Source organism: Tamandua tetradactyla, chromosome 13 (assembly GCF_023851605.1).
Source record: "Tamandua tetradactyla isolate mTamTet1 chromosome 13, mTamTet1.pri, whole genome shotgun sequence".
NCBI lineage: Eukaryota > Metazoa > Chordata > Mammalia > Pilosa > Myrmecophagidae > Tamandua > Tamandua tetradactyla.
In genome coordinates, this window is record NC_135339.1 from 31,259,783 (window position 1) to 31,278,644 (window position 18,862).

General features: G+C 34.5%; 1 protein-coding gene across 14 annotated transcripts in view; it reads left to right on the forward strand.

The window, feature by feature from the left end:
• CTNNA3 (catenin alpha 3) overlaps window positions 1-18,862 on the forward strand; it is a 1,849,311-nt gene that overhangs the window by 1,472,784 nt on the left and 357,665 nt on the right. The window contains exon 13 of one of the 14 annotated variants that reach the window (XM_077125148.1): window positions 7,165-7,232. The exons of the other annotated variants lie outside the window; for them this stretch is intronic. Within the exon in view, the coding sequence (XP_076981263.1) occupies window positions 7,165-7,217 (53 nt within the window). The 3' untranslated portion in view covers window positions 7,218-7,232. Of the gene's footprint in view, window positions 1-7,164; window positions 7,233-18,862 lie in introns of those variants that run through there. 14 annotated transcript variants of the gene reach the window in all.

Consider the following 18,862-nt stretch of genomic DNA (forward strand, 5'->3'; position numbering starts at 1 on the left):
AAAGCTCCTTGAGAAATCAGAATTTAAAGTCATATGTGATGTTTCTTTTTCAGTTGATTCATTATATTAATTACGTTTTGCTTAAGGAAATCTTAACTTAAATTCCTTGAATTTGTGTAGAATGAGCAGAGTAACCTAATATAGTATTAAAGGTTTATTAAGAATAATTAAGCAAATGCTAGTTTACTTGGGATGAGAAAACAGTGTTAGCTTCTTACCTTCACCTTGTGTTTTTCCTTTCCTTAACTTTTTTGTCTGTCTTCAAATGTTGAGTATATTATCATCAGTGTTGTTGTGCATAAATTCATTTTATAGAAATCTTTGAAAGTACTTGGAAATTGATAAATTAAGTATGTAATAAAATTCATAAAACTAACAATACTTAAATACCTAGGGATGTAATATGTCATTTCTGTGTTGTGTTTAGTTATGATTCTTGGATGTGAGGAAGATAAATTGACTTTTTAAACCAGGATTTATGCACTGAGTGGGAGGCAAGAAGGCAGGACCAAGGAGTGGTAGAAAAAGCAGGAGTGAGAACTACAATAGGATCAAATAGCTGAAATTTTGTAGTCCGTATACTTTTTGTCTTTTACTTTTGGTGAAAAAAACTAATATACGGGACATACCCAGAGTAATGTATATAACACGCATAGGCACTTAAAATAATAACTGTTAATAAATCGAGTGAATATTTATATACCTCACTTTACTGTATGATCCTTTCTCTTCTTCTAGAGTTAACTGCTCTCCTGGATTTTGTATTGGTCATTTCCTTACTTTTTCTTATAATTTTCACACTTAATGCAACATGATACTTAAGTATATATGTATTGTACATGTGTGAGTGGTGCACATATAAACACTTTAGTATTATATTATTTTATTTTAGAATCGTGCTTTATGTTTTCCCCTGTGACTTTTTTCATATTTCATTTTGGAAACACAAATGCCTTTGTTCATTATATGAATATATAAAATATTGATTCTACTGCTTATGAACATTTGGCTTATTAGGTTTTTCCTTTTATTTTTTTTCCTCCTCTTTTCCTATTATGGACAAAACAACTATGAATATTTTAATTCTCATGTACCTGAGCAAAATCCTTGTAGGATACACTTATTTAGAGGTAATACCAAATTGTTTTCTGAAAGATTGTCCCATTTTAAACTCCAGCAAGCAGTGGAGGATAAGTTCAGATGTTCAACAATGCTCTGTATTCTCAAACTTTGATTTTTTTGCCAATCTGTAAATGTGAATGATATCCAATAATAATCGTGGTTTTAAGTGGCATTCCCTGATTGAAAATAAGATTGAGGTATTTTCACATGTTTATTAGACATTTCTTTTTTTTCTTTTTCATTAAATACCTACTCATGATATTCAGCCATTTCTCTATTGGGTATTTTTATTTTTCTGGGTATTTTATTTTCTGCATATTATTTGTTACATGCATTTTTACCTTTCTGATTTTGTGATGCTGTTCCCTTTATGGTGCTATTAATGAAGAAAGTTCAGGGTTTGTGGTTTTCATTTCTTATTTAAGGAATCCTTTCTACTAAGGGCTTTAGAAACATTTTATATTATCTTCTGAAAGTTATCAACTTTTACCTTTTTCATTTAAAAAACCCATTTGAATTTTTTATATTGTGAGATAAGGATTTTACTTTCATTCTCTCTGTATGAATAATCAATTGTACAAGAACTTTTTATTAAATAGTTTCTCCTACCCAAACTGGTGTACAGAGCCAGAGCTATTTATATATCAAGATAATATCAATGCCTGATCTGTGTGAGAGCCAGTTTTGTTCAAGTCTATTTGTCCATCTCTATAAATTTACTATGCATCTTAATTATCTGAACTTTAAAATGCCTTGAAAATTGGTAGACTACATTTCCATGCTTGGTTATGTTTGCTTGTTTGTTTTATTTTTCAGAATATATTTTCCATTTTTTAAAATCTGCTTTTTTGGTTTTTATTTCCTTTCTAATATCTATATCCTTAATTTTATATTTTTTGCTTTAAAGTACTGGCTAAAATATCCAGTGCAATTCCAAAAAAGTAGCATTAATATTTATCCTTGTATTTTAAATTTTTATTTTAAAATAATGTTTGTAACATTTTACATTTGACTATGATGTTTGCTATAGATTTTTTGTGGATGTGCTATATCAGGTTAAAAATGGTCCCTTCTAGCCCTAGTTTGATTAGAGATTTTACTCATGAATTGTTATTGATTTCTGCATCTGCTGAGAAGATTATATGCAATTTTACTTTAAGCTGTTAATGAAGCAAATTATAGTAATGCATTTTCTAATATTAAAACAGCCTTGAATTCCTGAGATGGATCTAATTTGGTCATGGCATATTATATTTCTTATGTATTGATAGTTTTTGGTTTGCTAAAATTTTATTAGGATTTTTGCATCTAGGAACATGAATGACACTGGCCTCAATTTTGTAGCAACTTTTTAATGTTAAAATCATGTTATAATTACAAAACACCTTCAATGAGAGAATAAATAGCACTATTCCCATAAGTTCTTCCACCAGCTTCTCCTAAAGTTAGTATCTCGTATTATCTTGTCACATTTGTAAAAACTAAGAAATTAAAATCAGTGTAATACTGCTCATTGAACTATAGACTTTATTCAGATTTCACCAGCTTTCCCACAAATATCCTTTTTCTGTTCCAAGATCCAATCCAAGGTTCCCACACCATGTTTAATTTTCTTGTCCTAGTGTCCCCGAAACTATGACAGTTTCTAAGAGTCTCCTTGTTTTTCGTGACTTTGATATTTTTGAAGAGCACTGTTGAGATATTTTGTAGAATGTCCCTCAATTTTGTTTGTCTGATGTTTTTTAAGTTTAAATTGGGGTCAGGGATGTTTTGAGAAGAATGCCACACAGATGAAGTGCCTTTCTCATCACAAAATATCAAGGGGACTATGATATCAACATGAGTTATAGCTGGTGAGGTTAACCTCAAATCACTTAGTGAAGGTGATGTCTGCCAGTTTTCTCCACTAGTAATAAAATTAACATTACTCTCTTTCTATGCTCTATTTGTTAGAAGTGAGTCATCAAGTCCAGCCCATATTCAAGGGGAGGCAAATTAAACTTCACCTTCTGGAAGGAACAGAATCATAAGAGTTGCAGACATACAGTGAAACTACCACAGTATTTAATAAATAGTTTGAGGCCATGAAATATCCTGTTTCTCATAAATTTTTGCCTACTACTTTTAGCATTCATCATTAGCCATTATTATCATGATAGTCTAATGGCAATAGTCTATTTTCTTCAGTCATCATTTTATTATATGATTTCTGAATGTATATTATTTTTATTTTCCTATTCTTGATAGATAAGATTTTTTGAATCTGGAAATTACTTCTAGACCTCTGCGTAAACATAAATGGGCCTCCTTACTCTGTCTTTTTTGCTTATTAATCTCTCTTTATTTTCCTGCTCTGTGATTCTTTGTGCATCATCCTGTGTAATTTATTTAAAACAGTCTTTCAGTTTCCATAGCCCAGTTACTTTTTTTCTGAATGAATGGTGTAGCCTTATTTCACCTAATGAGCATGCTGCTTTTGAAAGTTCAAGCTTTATGTTACGAGGGCCATACAATTCTGATCCAATCTCCCTCCATCTTCAGATGCAAACTTTCCTTCTGACCACTAGTGATTGGCAGAGTACACCAGGCAAACATCAGCTGTACTCTCTTAGGCTCACAGTGAATTATGTGAAAAATAAAAAAAAACAAGTGGCACCAGAGTAATTCCGTGGTAGAATTCTTGCCTGCCATGCAGGAGGCCTGGGTTTGATTCCTGGCCTATGCACTCCACACCACCACGCCCCACCCCCCACCACCAAACCAAAAAAAAAAAAAAAAAACACAAGCAAACAAAGAAACAAAAATTCAACAAATGGTTCTGCGGTAACAAAATACTCACATGGAAAAATAATGAAATGTGACCCCGCCATATAACATACAAAAAAAAACTTTTTAGCCAGCATTTTTTTGGCTTGAAGTGTCAGAAATGTTTCTCTGAACATGAAATCCATAATATTTCATTTTTCAGAAAATGAAAAATTCTAAATTTCCTTTACCTTCTTACTTAGTTAGCTGAAGATTTAAAAAGAAAGTCTTTCTTTTGGGTTAGCCAGATCACTTGCAAATTCTTTATCTATGCCATCTTAGAAAACAGAGGACATGGACTCTGGCTATGAGAGTGAAAGGCAGATACCATCTCCCAGTAAAATATCCATGTTGGAGAAATGGTGATTCCTTGAAAGAAAATTTGGGAATGTAAGGATAGTAACTGAGACTGGGCTGTCAAAATATCCACTATACTTGTCTTATCTTTAGTTACTCAGTACAGAGTATATTGCTAAGCAATATGGTTATTCTATTCCCTTCTAAGTTTAGCTTTGATTTGAAACTGTGGCTAACTTTATGATTTCTAAATCCCCTGTTTCTCCTTAAAAGTCCCATCCAAGTTATAGTCTACCTTCAAAACTAAAATGAGTTTAAAGTCTTAGCTCCAAAAGAGATGTACTTATTCACTGTTGGTAGGGAAGCTGAGAGATGCAGCCAGTCCGGAGGGAGTGTAGTCCTTCCACAGGAGGCTAGGGGTGGGGTTGCCATATGATCCTATAACCCCATTGCTGGCTATATACTGGAGGAACTGAATGTGTGGACACAAGTGGACATTTGCACATTGGTGTTTATGGAAGCAGTGTTCAGTATTCCTAATGGATGGAGGTGGCCTAAGGGTACAACAAGTGATGGATGAAAAGGGGAACTGTGGTATATACATACAATGGACTACTGAGTGGCTTCAAGAAGGAATGAAGTTGTGAGGCATGTGACTAAGTGAATGAAACTTAAGAGCTGTACATTGAATGAAATGTCAGAAACAAGAAGACAAATATTATCATGTCTCACTTATATGGACTAACTGTAATATACAGATCTGAGAATTGAAGTTGAAAGCATGGGTTATCAGGTTGGGGCCTATTGTAAAAGGGTCCTACATGGTAAGCTCTTACAGTAGTCACAAATATTCAGGAGTTGTAACTGTTATTTCTAACGTCTGTGACAGTGAGGTATTCTCGTATGACTTGGTCATTCCCTGAAGTTTCAGGTAATTATGTGACACCTGAAACTCAGAGTTAGAGCATTGAAACTATGAAAGTCAGAATTACCCCATATAGCAACTGTTAAAGAAATTTAAAAAGTGATCAGACTTCTATTAGAGATATGAATGAAGCTGATCTGGAGAGGATTAAGGTGAATCAGAATATAGGGTAAAGGATGATATGGTCCATATTTAAAAATTTCAACTTCTACGTGAGACCAAAGGGGGATTTTGGTACAAAATTTGTATTTTGGGTAGCACATTATCTCATTTAACCTGTATGGTCAGTTTATTTGAACACCATAATTACATGGAATTTTGAATAGGGCATGAAATCTTGTGGACTGGGGAGAAAGGAGTAAATATTGGACCTCCCCATCTGGGAAATTTCAGATATTCTCACAAGGAGTTAGAGACAACCATTCAATAGGCTGAGCCCTCAATCTTGGGATTTGCCCCTATGAAACTTTTTCCTGCAAAGGAGAGGCTAAGTCTGCTTATAATTATGCCTAAGAGTCACCCCCAGAGAACCTCTTTTGTTGTTCAGATGTGGTCTCTCTCTCTAAGCCAGCTTGACTGGTGAACTCACTGCTCTCCCCCCTGCCATGTGGAGCATGACTCCCAGGGGTGTAAATCTCCTTGGCATTGTAGGACAGGACTCCCAGGATGAGTCCTGGCTTCATGAGAATGAGAAAGCCTTCTTGACCAAAAGAGGGAAGAGAGAAATGAGACAAAATAAAGTTTCAGGGGCTAAGAGATTTCAGACAGAGTTGTGAGACTATCCTGGAGGTTATTCTTATGCATTATATAGATATCCCCTTTTAGTTTATGGTAGTTCAGGAAAGTACCTGAAAATGCTGAACTATATTTCAGTAGCCTTGGTTCTTTTTTTTGCATGGGCAGGCACCGGGAATCGAACCCGGGTCTCCAGCATGATTGGCAAGAACTCTGCCACTGCTCCACCATTGCCCGCCCAAGCCTTGATTCTTGAAGATGATTATATAACTTATATAGCTTTTACAATGTGACCTTGTGAATGTGAAAATCTTGTGTCTGATACGCCATTTATTCACTGTATGGACAGATGAGCAAATAAACAAGGACAGTGTATTAGTAAGCGTTCTCAAGAGAAACAGAACCAACAGGAGAGATCTATACATATGAGATTTATAAAGGTGTGTCACACAACCATGGGAATGGAAGACTCCAAAATCTGTAGGGCAGGTTGTGAAAGCTGGTGGCTCTGATGAAGGGTCTGGATGAACTCCACAAGAGAGGGTCACTTACTGAAGAAGGAGTGAAAGAGTCTCTCTCCTCCCTTAAAATCTTTCAACTGATTGGGTGATCTCATTTGGGGGATATACAGCTCAACTGACTGGTAATTTAATATACCAGCATTCTGGTTTATCAACTGTACAGCAGCAGTCAGGCCTGTGCTTGCCTGACCATTACTTAGCCAAGTTGACACCAGAACCTAACCATCACAGACAAAGTAAATAAATAATAGGAGGTAGATAAGGGGTAAAAAAAATTGGGTAGATTGAAATACTAGTGCTCAGTGACAGATAGGGGTAAGGGGTTGGGATGTATGAGTTTTTTCTTTTTTTCTTTTTATTTCCTTTTCTGGAGTGATGCAAATGTTCTAAAATGATAATGGTGATGAATATACAGCCATGTGATGATATTGTGAGCCACTGATTGTAAAATATGGATGGACTGTATATATGTGAAGACTTATCAATAAAAATATTTAAAAAAAAATTCTTAGCTCCAGGTGTTTGCCTTCTACCCTTGCTATTTTGTAAAGTACCTCCATAGTTTACAAACTGCCTCTGTAGTTTACAACTTTGGCTGAGCTCATCCAAAGTTGCTGCTTTATAGTGTTTTCCTGCCATAGTTGCACTTGCCATAGATGATGAATCAGATGGGAAAAATATGTATCCTAATTAGGTTAAATACTTGATTTTATTAAAAGATTATGGAGGCTGATTACAATGAAAAAATCTTAATTGCAGACCCTGTTGCTCTCTGCCTAAGTTTTGAAAGCCAGAGTGAATGTTCCTGTTAAACTCATCTGCTTCCATTCCCTACATCACTACCTCTGCTCCATCCATACAAGTTGGGCATGTGTGCTGACAGGGTCTGCAGCCCAAGCATGGAAGGAGGCTGGATCAGAGCCACGGTGCTCCCATCACATAAATCTGGGACTCTCGCAACAAGTGATTATTTTGAAATTCATCTTTTATTTCCCCTTTTCCTAAAATATTTTATCAGGAAATAGTGGAAGTTTGCAGCAGAAGAAGATATGTTCTTGGGGATTTTGTTAGGGAAACAAACCAGATTTTAGAGTTTATATCCTTTATCAATCACCTCACTAAATGATTATTGGTTGTCACCTCTGAGTGTTCTAGCCCTGTAGTATGTAGTCATGATGGATCTTTCTATCTTAGCAATTGACATTGAAATAATGTTACTTTAATCAAATCATTATTTACTTGGCAAAAAAATTAGTAAAGGAACAAAATAACCCTAGCGCCAAGTAGTGCTGTTGAATTATATCTTTTCCCCTTTCTATGCTTCATAAGAGGCTTTTGAGTTTCAAAAAGGGTTTAAAAATGCCTGTCTTATAACCGTCTTCTTAAGAAGAACAACAAAGGTGTATCCATAAGATCACATTTATCACTCCTTAAATTTCTTTTTTTTTCAAATAATTGTAACAGTGAGACACTCTGATTAGAGTTTATTCTAATGTTTTTCATTCCTTTATTAGCCTTTTAGTCCTAACTATCATAGTACTCAATAATCACCCAGATCTCCGTTTTAATACTAAAGTCATACAAATAAATCCTTAGTGTCAAACAAACTCTTGCAGTTTTCTTGATACATTTCATTAACCATAGCTCATTACAGTGATCAATTTATCCCTCTCATATTGAATCTCATCTTAAAAATAGCAAATATATCAAAATAAATGTCATTTTATATTCAAGTCCAAATTCCTGGTTTTAATTGACATGTCGTGTTTCCAAATATGTCTCATGACTAACTGATATTTTACTATCCAAATATTTTCTTGTTGAATTTCTATTATTAATCCCACCCAGTATCAACCTGCTTATCTACAAAATGAGTTATCATAAGACTGAACTGGTATTAAGAATCCACAAGCCTTCTCCTTTGTAATACGCTGGGTAAATTTACCCTTTCTTATTATGGAACATTCAGTCTAGAACCTTTGAGGATAAGTGGTTTCCTAAGTATAGCCATACTAAATCCAGAAGACACAGTCACTCATGAAAAAGCCCAGTAGTGTTAGTTGACCTCTTACTTGAAGCAAACATACTTATATTGTATGCTTTTACATTAGAAACTGATGCAAGATCTCAGCCTGAGACATAGCTGTGAGTCTCTGCTCAAGTTCAGGCTCACCAAGACCTGTTCGGTAAAGCAGAGAGAGGGGTCTGATGCATGTGGATATGGGCTCTCCAGATACAAATCTGTTCCCTGTTGAGTGAAAACTGTATGGTACCACCATTCAATTTGAAGGGGGGTGAGGGGTTAGTAGGAGACTGAGATTCATTCTAAGGGGCTGAAACATATTGTTAGGGAGGAAGGAGCCAGGATTAGAATCTTGATCCAGTAACAGAACATTGGTCATTTGAGCTGAGAAGGAATTCTGAGTATTATATGATAGCTCTTATTTAGTTTGCCTTCTGGTTCAGCCTCCTGCATGTATGTTCATTTGTGGAAAAGAAGGGATTGTGAATAAAATAGGAAAATCATAAAAAAAAATAAACTCATGCCATTCTGGGAGTCAAGTAACACTTATGTGGAATCCATTTGACAGAGAGTAATAGAAGGAGAAAGAAAAAATGATCTCCTCGATTTGACCACAAAGCATTGACCACTAGAATAACAATGATGTGCTGGGTATGTGGTGATTGGCTGGCAGCACAGAATCTAGCAGTGGCTGTGAATGAGTATGTGCCTTAATGTGGAAATCCTTGTTGGTTATGTATCTAGCAGACATCCCTCGCCCCTTCCTCCATATTTGGGAGAGCCCCTCCATCTACATAGAGTCTGAAAACGCCAGACATTTGGTATTCTTCTATCCCTTGCTGCTAGCAATGGCCATGCCTCCCAATTCTGACTCATAAAGCATAAGGATAAGCTCCTGGGAATTTTGTTTTCCTCCCAAATAAGGAGAGGAAGATGTCAAGAATGCTTCTTCCTGCCTTCTTTCCTGCCTTTGGTTATGTGCAGGCATGAGGCTCAGCTACAGTAGCCATGTGGCAATAAGCCTGAGGACAAAAGCCAATACACTGAGGACTACAAAGTGAGAACAGGAGAAGAGCCTGAATCTGATGGTATTTTTTGCTACTGAAAGCACAGTGGTTGTGCAACTTTGCAATGATTTTGTACAATAATAACAAACACTTCTATTTAAAGCCACTCTCTTTCAGCTGAAGGCATCCTAATTGAGAGGCTGAGCATATTTGAGATTCTTCATAAATATGGATGGAGGATATGGGGAGAAGATAATGCAGGAAAATATAATAGTTTTCTAAACAGGGGGCAAGAACAGGGTAATTTGGCTGCAGATACAGATTTTATCTTTAACATATAAAATTCCTTCCTTAAATATATATGATTAAGTGTATTCTGAACTTACTTTTCAGGATGATTTTTTCTGAGTTTTATATGCCATTTTAAAATTATTACTTTATTTTGCATTTCAAGAATGAATCTGCAATGAATGATCCTATTTTCCTCTCTGATGTCTATGCTGGATTAGATCATCTCCTTCCCCCTCTCCACATCTTTTCTTACTTGAGTAAATTTACACATAAATTAATGAACTCTATCTGCTCACATGTTAAATTTCAAGATTGTTTCAGTTCACCCAAATGATGTAACACTATCTGAGCCTTGTTCAGAAAGAACAAAATTGTGTCAGCTCCCAAAAGAAAATAGACAAGGAAAAGAACAGACAGTCGTTAGTGTTTCTGACATGGATTTTCTGTGAAGCAAGACCAACACGTCTGATTCTTTCTTTGCTTTCAATTTAATGTGTCCGCTTAAAAATATATTTATTGTTCTCCAAGTAGTATTACTTTTCTGCTATTTGTGCTTGCTAATCAAGCTTTCAAAACCTCTTGGCTTGTGACTTTTTTTTTTTGGCTTGTGATGTTTTAAAGTTGCGGGTCAGGAGAAAAAATGATATAACCAACATTCTATACTGTCATAAAATACACAGATCAAATCTTATAGATAATTCTCACTTAGATTATAAGAATTATATACAATTCCCTCTGTTTTCCAAAATCAGTCAACAGGTATGCATATTTTATCTTTTTCTTTATTCTAATCTTAGCTAATTTTTAAACATACTTAGGAATAAATAGAAATTGTGATGACTGTCTTTTAAAAAAACTTGCTGTTTAATCTGGTACCGAGAAGGGAAGGCAAAATGTCATGCTTTTGTTTAGAAGACTTCATAGTCATTTTCACATGGTGATAAATCCGAATATGAAATTTCTTTATGGTTATAATCAATTTGAGTAACAGTTGAGAAAGTTCAATAGAAATAATACAGCTTTACCTCTAGGCCATAAAAGTCATGAAATATCCTGACAGGCCAATTTCATCTCCTTGCCTCTTCTTATAAATCTTTTAAAAATTTGTTTATTAATGGGCTAATTTCCCTAGCACATAAACCAAATATACTCCTACTGGATGTGAAATTTACTTCTGTCCAAAACTGTGTGCATTTATTCTATTTGGTTGAAGTATAAAACAGAAATTGAAAAATAAAATCAGTGTTGTTTTTTATTATGACAAATAATTCAACACAGATATGCCTTACTTAACTTTTAATTATGAAAATTATAAATGTGTCCTCTACATTAAGAAATACTTTTGAAGAAAGAATCAAATACTACAAAATGTTATTGGCACCTCCAACCTGTTCCCTACTAAAACAAGAGACAATAAGAAAGGACTTAATAAGAATGCACTATGTTCCATATTATTACTTCCTGAGATGACCAGGACTCTCATCTGACAGAACTTGGGACAATTATCTTGTCCTTTATGTTCAGTGATGATGTGCTGACAGGTTATTTCCTAAGTAATAACTGAGACATCTGACCTGCTGTCCTTACCAGGAGAGAGTCTATTTTATAGTTGACAGCAGCAGTCACCGAAGGAAGAACTTGACATTTCTGACCTTGTAGCCTTTGGGTTAGCTACGTCTGCATTTTATTCTTTCTGGTTGGTATGGTATCCTGGCTTCTGTCTTGGTGTCATGCAAACTCTGCCTTGTTGCAAATGGCCTCTGAAGGCAGGTATTCCTTCCTTTATAAGCTGCATGCACTTAACTGTCATGTCTGTAATCACAACCTTTAAATTCCAGTGCCATTTTCCCATCATCTTATCAATGAAATGCAGTGAGTACCATTCAGAACGGAAATGGAATCTGTGTTACTCACCTCTCCTTGCTAGAGAGTTGGTACTGCTTTCATTGCCTTTAAAGTGATTACTAAACCAATGACTGCATTTTTTTTTAACTTATTCTTAGAACTTTATCCTATTAAAGCCAGAATACCATACCAACCAGAAATAATAAAAAGCAGACTCAGCTAACCCAAAGGCTACAAGGTCAGAAATGTCAATTCACCTATAATTCACTAGGTGACTGCAATTAATTAATGAATACTGAAGAAAAGAAAAGGAAGACAGGGTGATGAGCCTCTATCATCATGAAATAGCAATAGCAAATGTTTTGTTCAATATTTCCATCTTGGATTTGAACTTATATTTTATTTCCTAAGTTCTTTCACGTTCAGTACAGATATTACTGTAGGCAGACACCAAGAGGATGATATTTGCATAATTACTCCTGTCTCAAAAGTCTGTTAGATGCTATCAGCCAAGATACATTTAATTGTGACTTCCACGTTCCTCTTTGAAATTATAGGAAAACTTGCACGTGATAGTAAGCACATATATCTTAAGGCAAATTGTTTAACTGCATGTTCTCCTGATTCTTCTTCTAAATCTCGGTGTACTTCTTCTCTGTTACCTCGGCTAACTCCATTTCTGCATATTTTTTTCTAAAATATTAAGTCTTCTTCAAAGTTCTGTGATCTGGTCCACTGTCACAGCTTCAAATGTCATCTCTATGCAAATGACTTTCAAATCTCAATCTCTCTCTCTTTCTCTGTCTCATCTCAGTGTGACTGTCTGATTGATATCTGTACTTGAAGGTCACCTCAAATAACATGAATAGACACATTCTCCTATTTTTTGAGAGCTCCTTTTCCTCCTAGCTTCTCTATTACTGATAGTAGTTTCCCTTTACCCTAGACATACAAGATCAATACCTTTAGTCATTTTGGATTCTTTCCTTTCTATTACTTCCTGCATTCAGTCAGTAATAAAGTCTTGAATTTGCTATCTCAGAACCTTTCTATTCCCATAGCAAGCATTCTAATTCAGATTTTTATGAACTCTTTCTAGTATGTTCTAATAGTCTCCAGACTTGTATTCTTGCTTTGGGAATATTTATTATGTAAAGCAAAGATTCCAAACTGTATTTTTTAGTATCAAGACATTTTATTCAAATAAAATTGAACCCAGATATGTAAAACAAATGAATACAGAACTGTTTTCTTTGAAGCTGGGATTGAGTGTGTGGGACTCAAACTAGTTTCACTCAGGCTCTCTTCATCCTGTTTCTTCTTACTCAGCCCCAAAGTACTTCCTGAAACAATCTTGTAAGACAGACTTGAAAATTACTGTTAAAATATCTCCTCAAAAAAATTCATTATAGATGACAAAATTGCATTTTCAAACATGCTACAAGGGGAAGAAGTTTTAGAAAAAGTAAATTTAAATGTATTCTCTGGGTAGAGATGTTTTAAAGGGAAAAAAAGATAATCATTATTACATTGGATACAGCTATACCAAAAAGTTTGATTAAAGATTATCACACCTTTAACATAATGGTTAGTTGGGTGAGGTAAATCTGATTTCCTAGAAGAGGTCATAATCTCATAAATATCTATCAGAAAATTGCTCTGGTATTTTACCAGGAATGTTGAATATGTCTGAGAAAAAGAAGTGAATTGCATTGTATAATAAAAATCTGCCCATGTCAGATATGGGATAGTTTTTTTTTTTTTTTTTTTTCATCACTAGTCATGGTAGCATCCTATTCAATATTTCCAAAGGCCATTAATTATCTACAAATTAAAATACAGATGCTTTGGATTAGAATTTAAGTCACAGTCCAGTATAACCTCAAATTTTTAGACTCTTTCTATACTAATACATTCTATCGTCCAAAGTCTACTTTTTCCTATTTCCTATACACAACCATAATTTTTGCTGTAGTTTTTTACACTCTATTTTTTGCATAGAAAATTCTCCCCTACTTTGTCTTCCTATATTTATCTATTTATATTTTACCCATTCTACAAGGCCCAAGGTTTTCCATGTATCCTTTTTCCATGAGAATTTTCCCAGATCACTCTATTGGATATGATCTCTTCACTCTTTCATTAACCATTAAACTTTATTTGTTTTGTTTTATATTTCTTTCTCATAGAAGTTGCCTTATTCTGCTCTCTCTTCTACAGGTAATGAGAAACGCAGGCAAATAGATAAAAATGATTTCTTGAGATTACATTATATAGTGATAATAACCTACATTTATGACATCACAGCATTTAATTATGTACTTACTTCATTCTTTATTAGATAACCTTTAACCTTTTAAAAGTAGGCTTTTAAAAGTATGAATGGTAAATCTTGGCCTTCAAAGTTATTTGGGGGTCCATGTTTAACTAGCTATGCTATTTCAGACATAAGTTTGTAATTTCACTGAACTTTGGTTTCACTACCTTCAAAGTAGAGATAATTATACATATCTGTAAATAATATCTATTGAAGTGAGTTTTTCTTGGAGTAGAAGTAAAAGTGATTCACAAAAGGTAAAAGGAGACAGCTCAAGATATGAAGACTTTACTAGGTAACTTCCAGGCATCTTGAGGACAAGAAATACCTAGGGATGGTGATTTGGTCCTTCAAGGAGAAAGAAACAGATAGATATGAGACTATTAAGAATAAAACAACAAAAATGCTTATATATATATATTTTTTCTCTCTTTCTTTACTTTTCTTTGCAGCCTCCTGATGACTCTTGGAGAGCTCCAAAGGTAGAGAATATAAAATGATATTTGAGAGGCTTTTCATGCCTCAAATGAAAGGTTTTTAGAGCAGTTTTACAGACCCAAGGTTTTTAGAGCAGTTTTGCAGACCCAAGGAATTGATGTTAGTCTTAGGTATTTCAGGTTTTATCCTAATTAATCCTCTTAAACTCAGAGATTTGTCCATTAGTAATATATTGAATGTACTGTGTGTACATTATAGAGGCAAAGCCAAGTATTGCAATGACAGAACTTTGGTAAAATAGGAACATAAGAGGTTTGAGGAGAGAACTTTTTCAGAGGGAGACACCCAAATCAAATGCATTGCAACAATTCAAAGAAAATTCCTTGACCTTAGGTAATGGTAAAGTTAATAGGTACATTATTTCAAAATAAATTCATTGCGAGTTCTAGTTTAAAATTGGGCCATCTATGAAGTAGTTTTCCATATAAGAATACATTGAGATAAGATTATTATTAGAACTTGACCTAGAAGATATATTAACTCAATACACAATTACTGAGCAGCTACTGTGTGCAAGAAACATATCTGTGAGACAAAATCAGCAGGGCTTAGTGAGTTATTGAATATAGAGTAAGGTGTGTGAAAGGAGAGAGGAGTAAATTTGGTGGGGAAAACGGATGATACCAGATACTTGGGATATTTGTGTATCTTCTAAGTACTTTGCCTTTGAGGAACATTAAATAGGGTGGCAAATAATAGTAACTATAATAATGAAACACAGAACATATGGAGCACAGAAGAATATTAACTTAATCTGAAATGTAAGTGTGAGAAGTTGGAGGGTCATAAAAGGTTCTTGAACAGGTGTTATCTATTCTGATTCTTAGAAGAAGGAATTGCCATAATGAAAAATATGAAGATGGGCATACCTTCTAAAGGAGATATCATGAGCAAACATACAGAGGTGTAAATATGATAGTGTGTGGAGAAAGCTACAAACTCTTTTGTATTTAGTTTTTTTTTTTTTTTTTTTTTTTTTTTGCATGGACAAGCATCAGAAATCGAACCCAGGTTTCTGGCATGGCAGGTGAGAACTCTGCCTACTGAGCCACCATGACCTGTTTTGTATTGTTAATTCGTAAAATATGAGAAGAAAACTAACTGCAGAGGGGACCTAAGAAGCAGGAATGAATTAAACGGAGATCAATGAATGCTATAATTAAAAATTTACTATTTCATCTTTCAAGAATAGGCGTCCACCAAGGTATTTCACCAGGTCAGGGAAATGGTGAGCATTGATGATTAAAATGATCACTTTGGTAGTTGTTAGAAGAATGAATTAGACGACTATAAATGTCAAAAGAGTTAGGGAGGCTGTCATCTCAGACCAGGTGAAACTTGGCGAGGAAAGCCTAGTCTAGTGCAGTGGGAATGCGAATGGAAAAAACCCTGATTGAGAATTTTACAGGATGTGAAAGGCAATTTGATGAGGGAGGGGGAAATATTAAAGATTATATCCATAAGGCTAAGGGAAGAGATAAGAACCAGAGGTAAAAACTTGGGAATTCTGTGTGTATTGGCAGTGAATAGAGGCTACAAGAAAGGATGGAATTATGTCATCTTATTCAAATACTTCATTATACCAATAGAGAGATTATTAATCAGCATTTGACAAAGAACAGTGTAACCTAGGTTAAAATAGGGGAACTGCGTAGTTTTGGCCTTAAGAAACATAGGATCAAGGCAAAAACATGCACACAATAGCCAATTGTCTACCTATCTTTCTATCTCTCTGTCTGTCTAGACTTTCAATAAAGAATTATATCGAGAACATGTTTTTTGTTAGTGAGAGGGGCAATGACCAGTCAGGATCTGGTGCTTGATCTCAATCCTAAGATCTCTGATATTTTATGTTTTCATTTCTAATTTGTCTATGTCTAATTTGTCTATGAAGACTGATCTAGCATTTTAAATTTAGTCATCCTGCAGAGTGTCCTTGTCATTGAATTAATATCACAAACCATAAAAACATCATTTGAGTTTGAAACACTAAGGTGAAAGAAAGTCATTTATGGTTAATGGGAAAAATGCATGTAGCATATGCAATACCAAATACAACTCTATAAATTCTGCCCTTTTTTCCTTCTAAAATTTGAACTTAAAATATGTGGAATAGGTGATACCAAACATCTGCGTTTTCGTATATTTGTCCTCTGAGCAACATCTGAGTTTGGAAACATTTTTCATTCCTGCTCAGTTTACAGGAAAAAAAAAAAACAACTCATACACAAATACACATCAGTTAAAACAAAACAACAACAACAAAAAAACGTATCTATCAGTGTGTGGGTAGAAGAAAGAACACAGGTTTTGTAGTTAGCAGGTGTGTATTCAGAAGCTGGCTCTGCTAATTACTAGTTATAAATATGGACAAAGTCTCATTTTTCTCATCTTTAAATTGGGTTAAGTTTTAGCATGAAATCAATTATGTCATTATTTAATCAATTATACTTCTTTCAAAAAAAGAGGTTTTACAGGTTTCTGTATCATGACATCCAGAGATTGTGTGACTCCAGGTTTGTTTGATTCAGCAGTTCCTTGACGTTAACAAAGATACATGCGTTTTCTACTCTGCCATGTTTGATGTGACAGCTTTTCTTTCTAATTTGTTGCAAGATGGGCACAGCAGTTCTAGGAATCCCATCCAGACATAAAAATGTTCAAAGAAGGAGAGTCGACCCTGTCTAGAGTTTTCTTTGTGCAAGAAATTTTTTCCAGAAACTCTTCTCCAATACCTTTCCTATAATTCTCATTGGCCAGAATAAGGTTTCAAGGTCTCTTTAAATGAATTATCTGACAAGGTAATGAATAATAATCAGAATTTATCTCTGAGTTGAGGACTACATTACCTTACTGCGCTTTGGATACCTCAACAAATTCATGGTTCTGTTAGTAATGAAATTGATAATGGCTGTTGGGGAATGAACCAAATAGATCTGCTACATGTGATATTCAAAGTATGATCTCCGGATCAGGAGCATTAGTGTCACCTGGGAATTTGTTAGCTTTCAAATTCTCCTGTTCCACCCTACACCCATTGAATCAGAAACTCAGCGGGTGGGGCCAAACCATCTATCTTTTAACAGAAACTTCAGGTGATTTTGATACATGGTAAAGTTTAATAACCACTGTGTTACCCTAAATTTTACTGAGGAAAGAATTTACTATTTATTTATAGTTATAGCACTGAACATCTCCAGAGGACACAATGCATATACAAGGTAATGAGAGAAAAGACCCTCAACTGGGAAGTTTGACTAAAAATCTAGTACCTCCACATGTGTAAAGCACCATCAGATTGTCTCCAGCAAGAATCCCAGTCTCTTTTATTTTCACAAGAATATATTAATTTACCCCAAAACCTAGAATATATAACAAATGGAAGTTCTGTCACCTGATAACCTTCAGTACTCACTGTTGACCTCAATTTCAAAGAACTTTTTTATTTCTTCCTGTCAAATACCTTGCTGGTATCTTTCATTCATTTACCCATTTTTTTTTCCCCTCTATAATCTAGATTCTCTAAGTCTTATCTCGGTATTGTGTCAGATAACCCAAAAGGTACAAACCAAAGGAAGATGATGTTGATGTTCTATAAAAGAAATAATTTTATGAATAATGCTTTCTCATCTTCTGAAAAACTATTTGTGAAGACAATTGTACATTATGACATGTAATGCCTGTGAAATAAAGATCTATGTGATACATTCATTCTTCTTAGCATACAGTGCTGAAGGGGAAAAATATTTTGTAATCTTCATGAAAAATTTCAAGTACTAAGTTTCCCTTTTGGCAAATAATATGATTTATATAACTCATTTTATTTTTGCCTTGACTTACAGAGATCAGTTTTGTATGCAATTATTCTACCTTAACTCTAAGATGTTCGATGTAATTGTGCTCCAACTCCTCAGCTTTCATGACTGGCTCCTGTTCTACTAAGCTCGTTTTGAAAAAGTTTTAAAACTGTTTAAAACTGTTGCCTTTTTGTTTGAATTGTTTCAAATCTTTTTTTTTTTTTCTCTTGGGAAGTAGGAGAGATATAAAAATAAACTTGCCATCCATGCATCTATCCACCCATCTGTCCACCCTCTAATTATCTTCCTATCCATACATCCACCTGTCCGTTTTCTTCAAATGTCTTGCTACTTGTAGCCAAACATAGCCTGAGAAAGGTCGTGCAATACATGTTTGATTGTGAATGCACACATGGTACTACCAATCGTCTATGCTAGAATGGAAGTAGAGTACCTTATTTTAGAACCTCAGCGGGTTTTTTTTGTTTGTTTGTTTGATCTTTCAGAAACCAATTTCATGGAAACAGAAGGTTTATGGATTTTTGCAACTATTTTTTAATTTTAGAAAGTCATAAAAAAATTTTATTTTATTTGGAAGACTTGCTTAAAATGGTATTTGTATAGCAATATACAGAAATCCACTTAAACAAAAGAGAGAAACTAATTATCAATACTTATC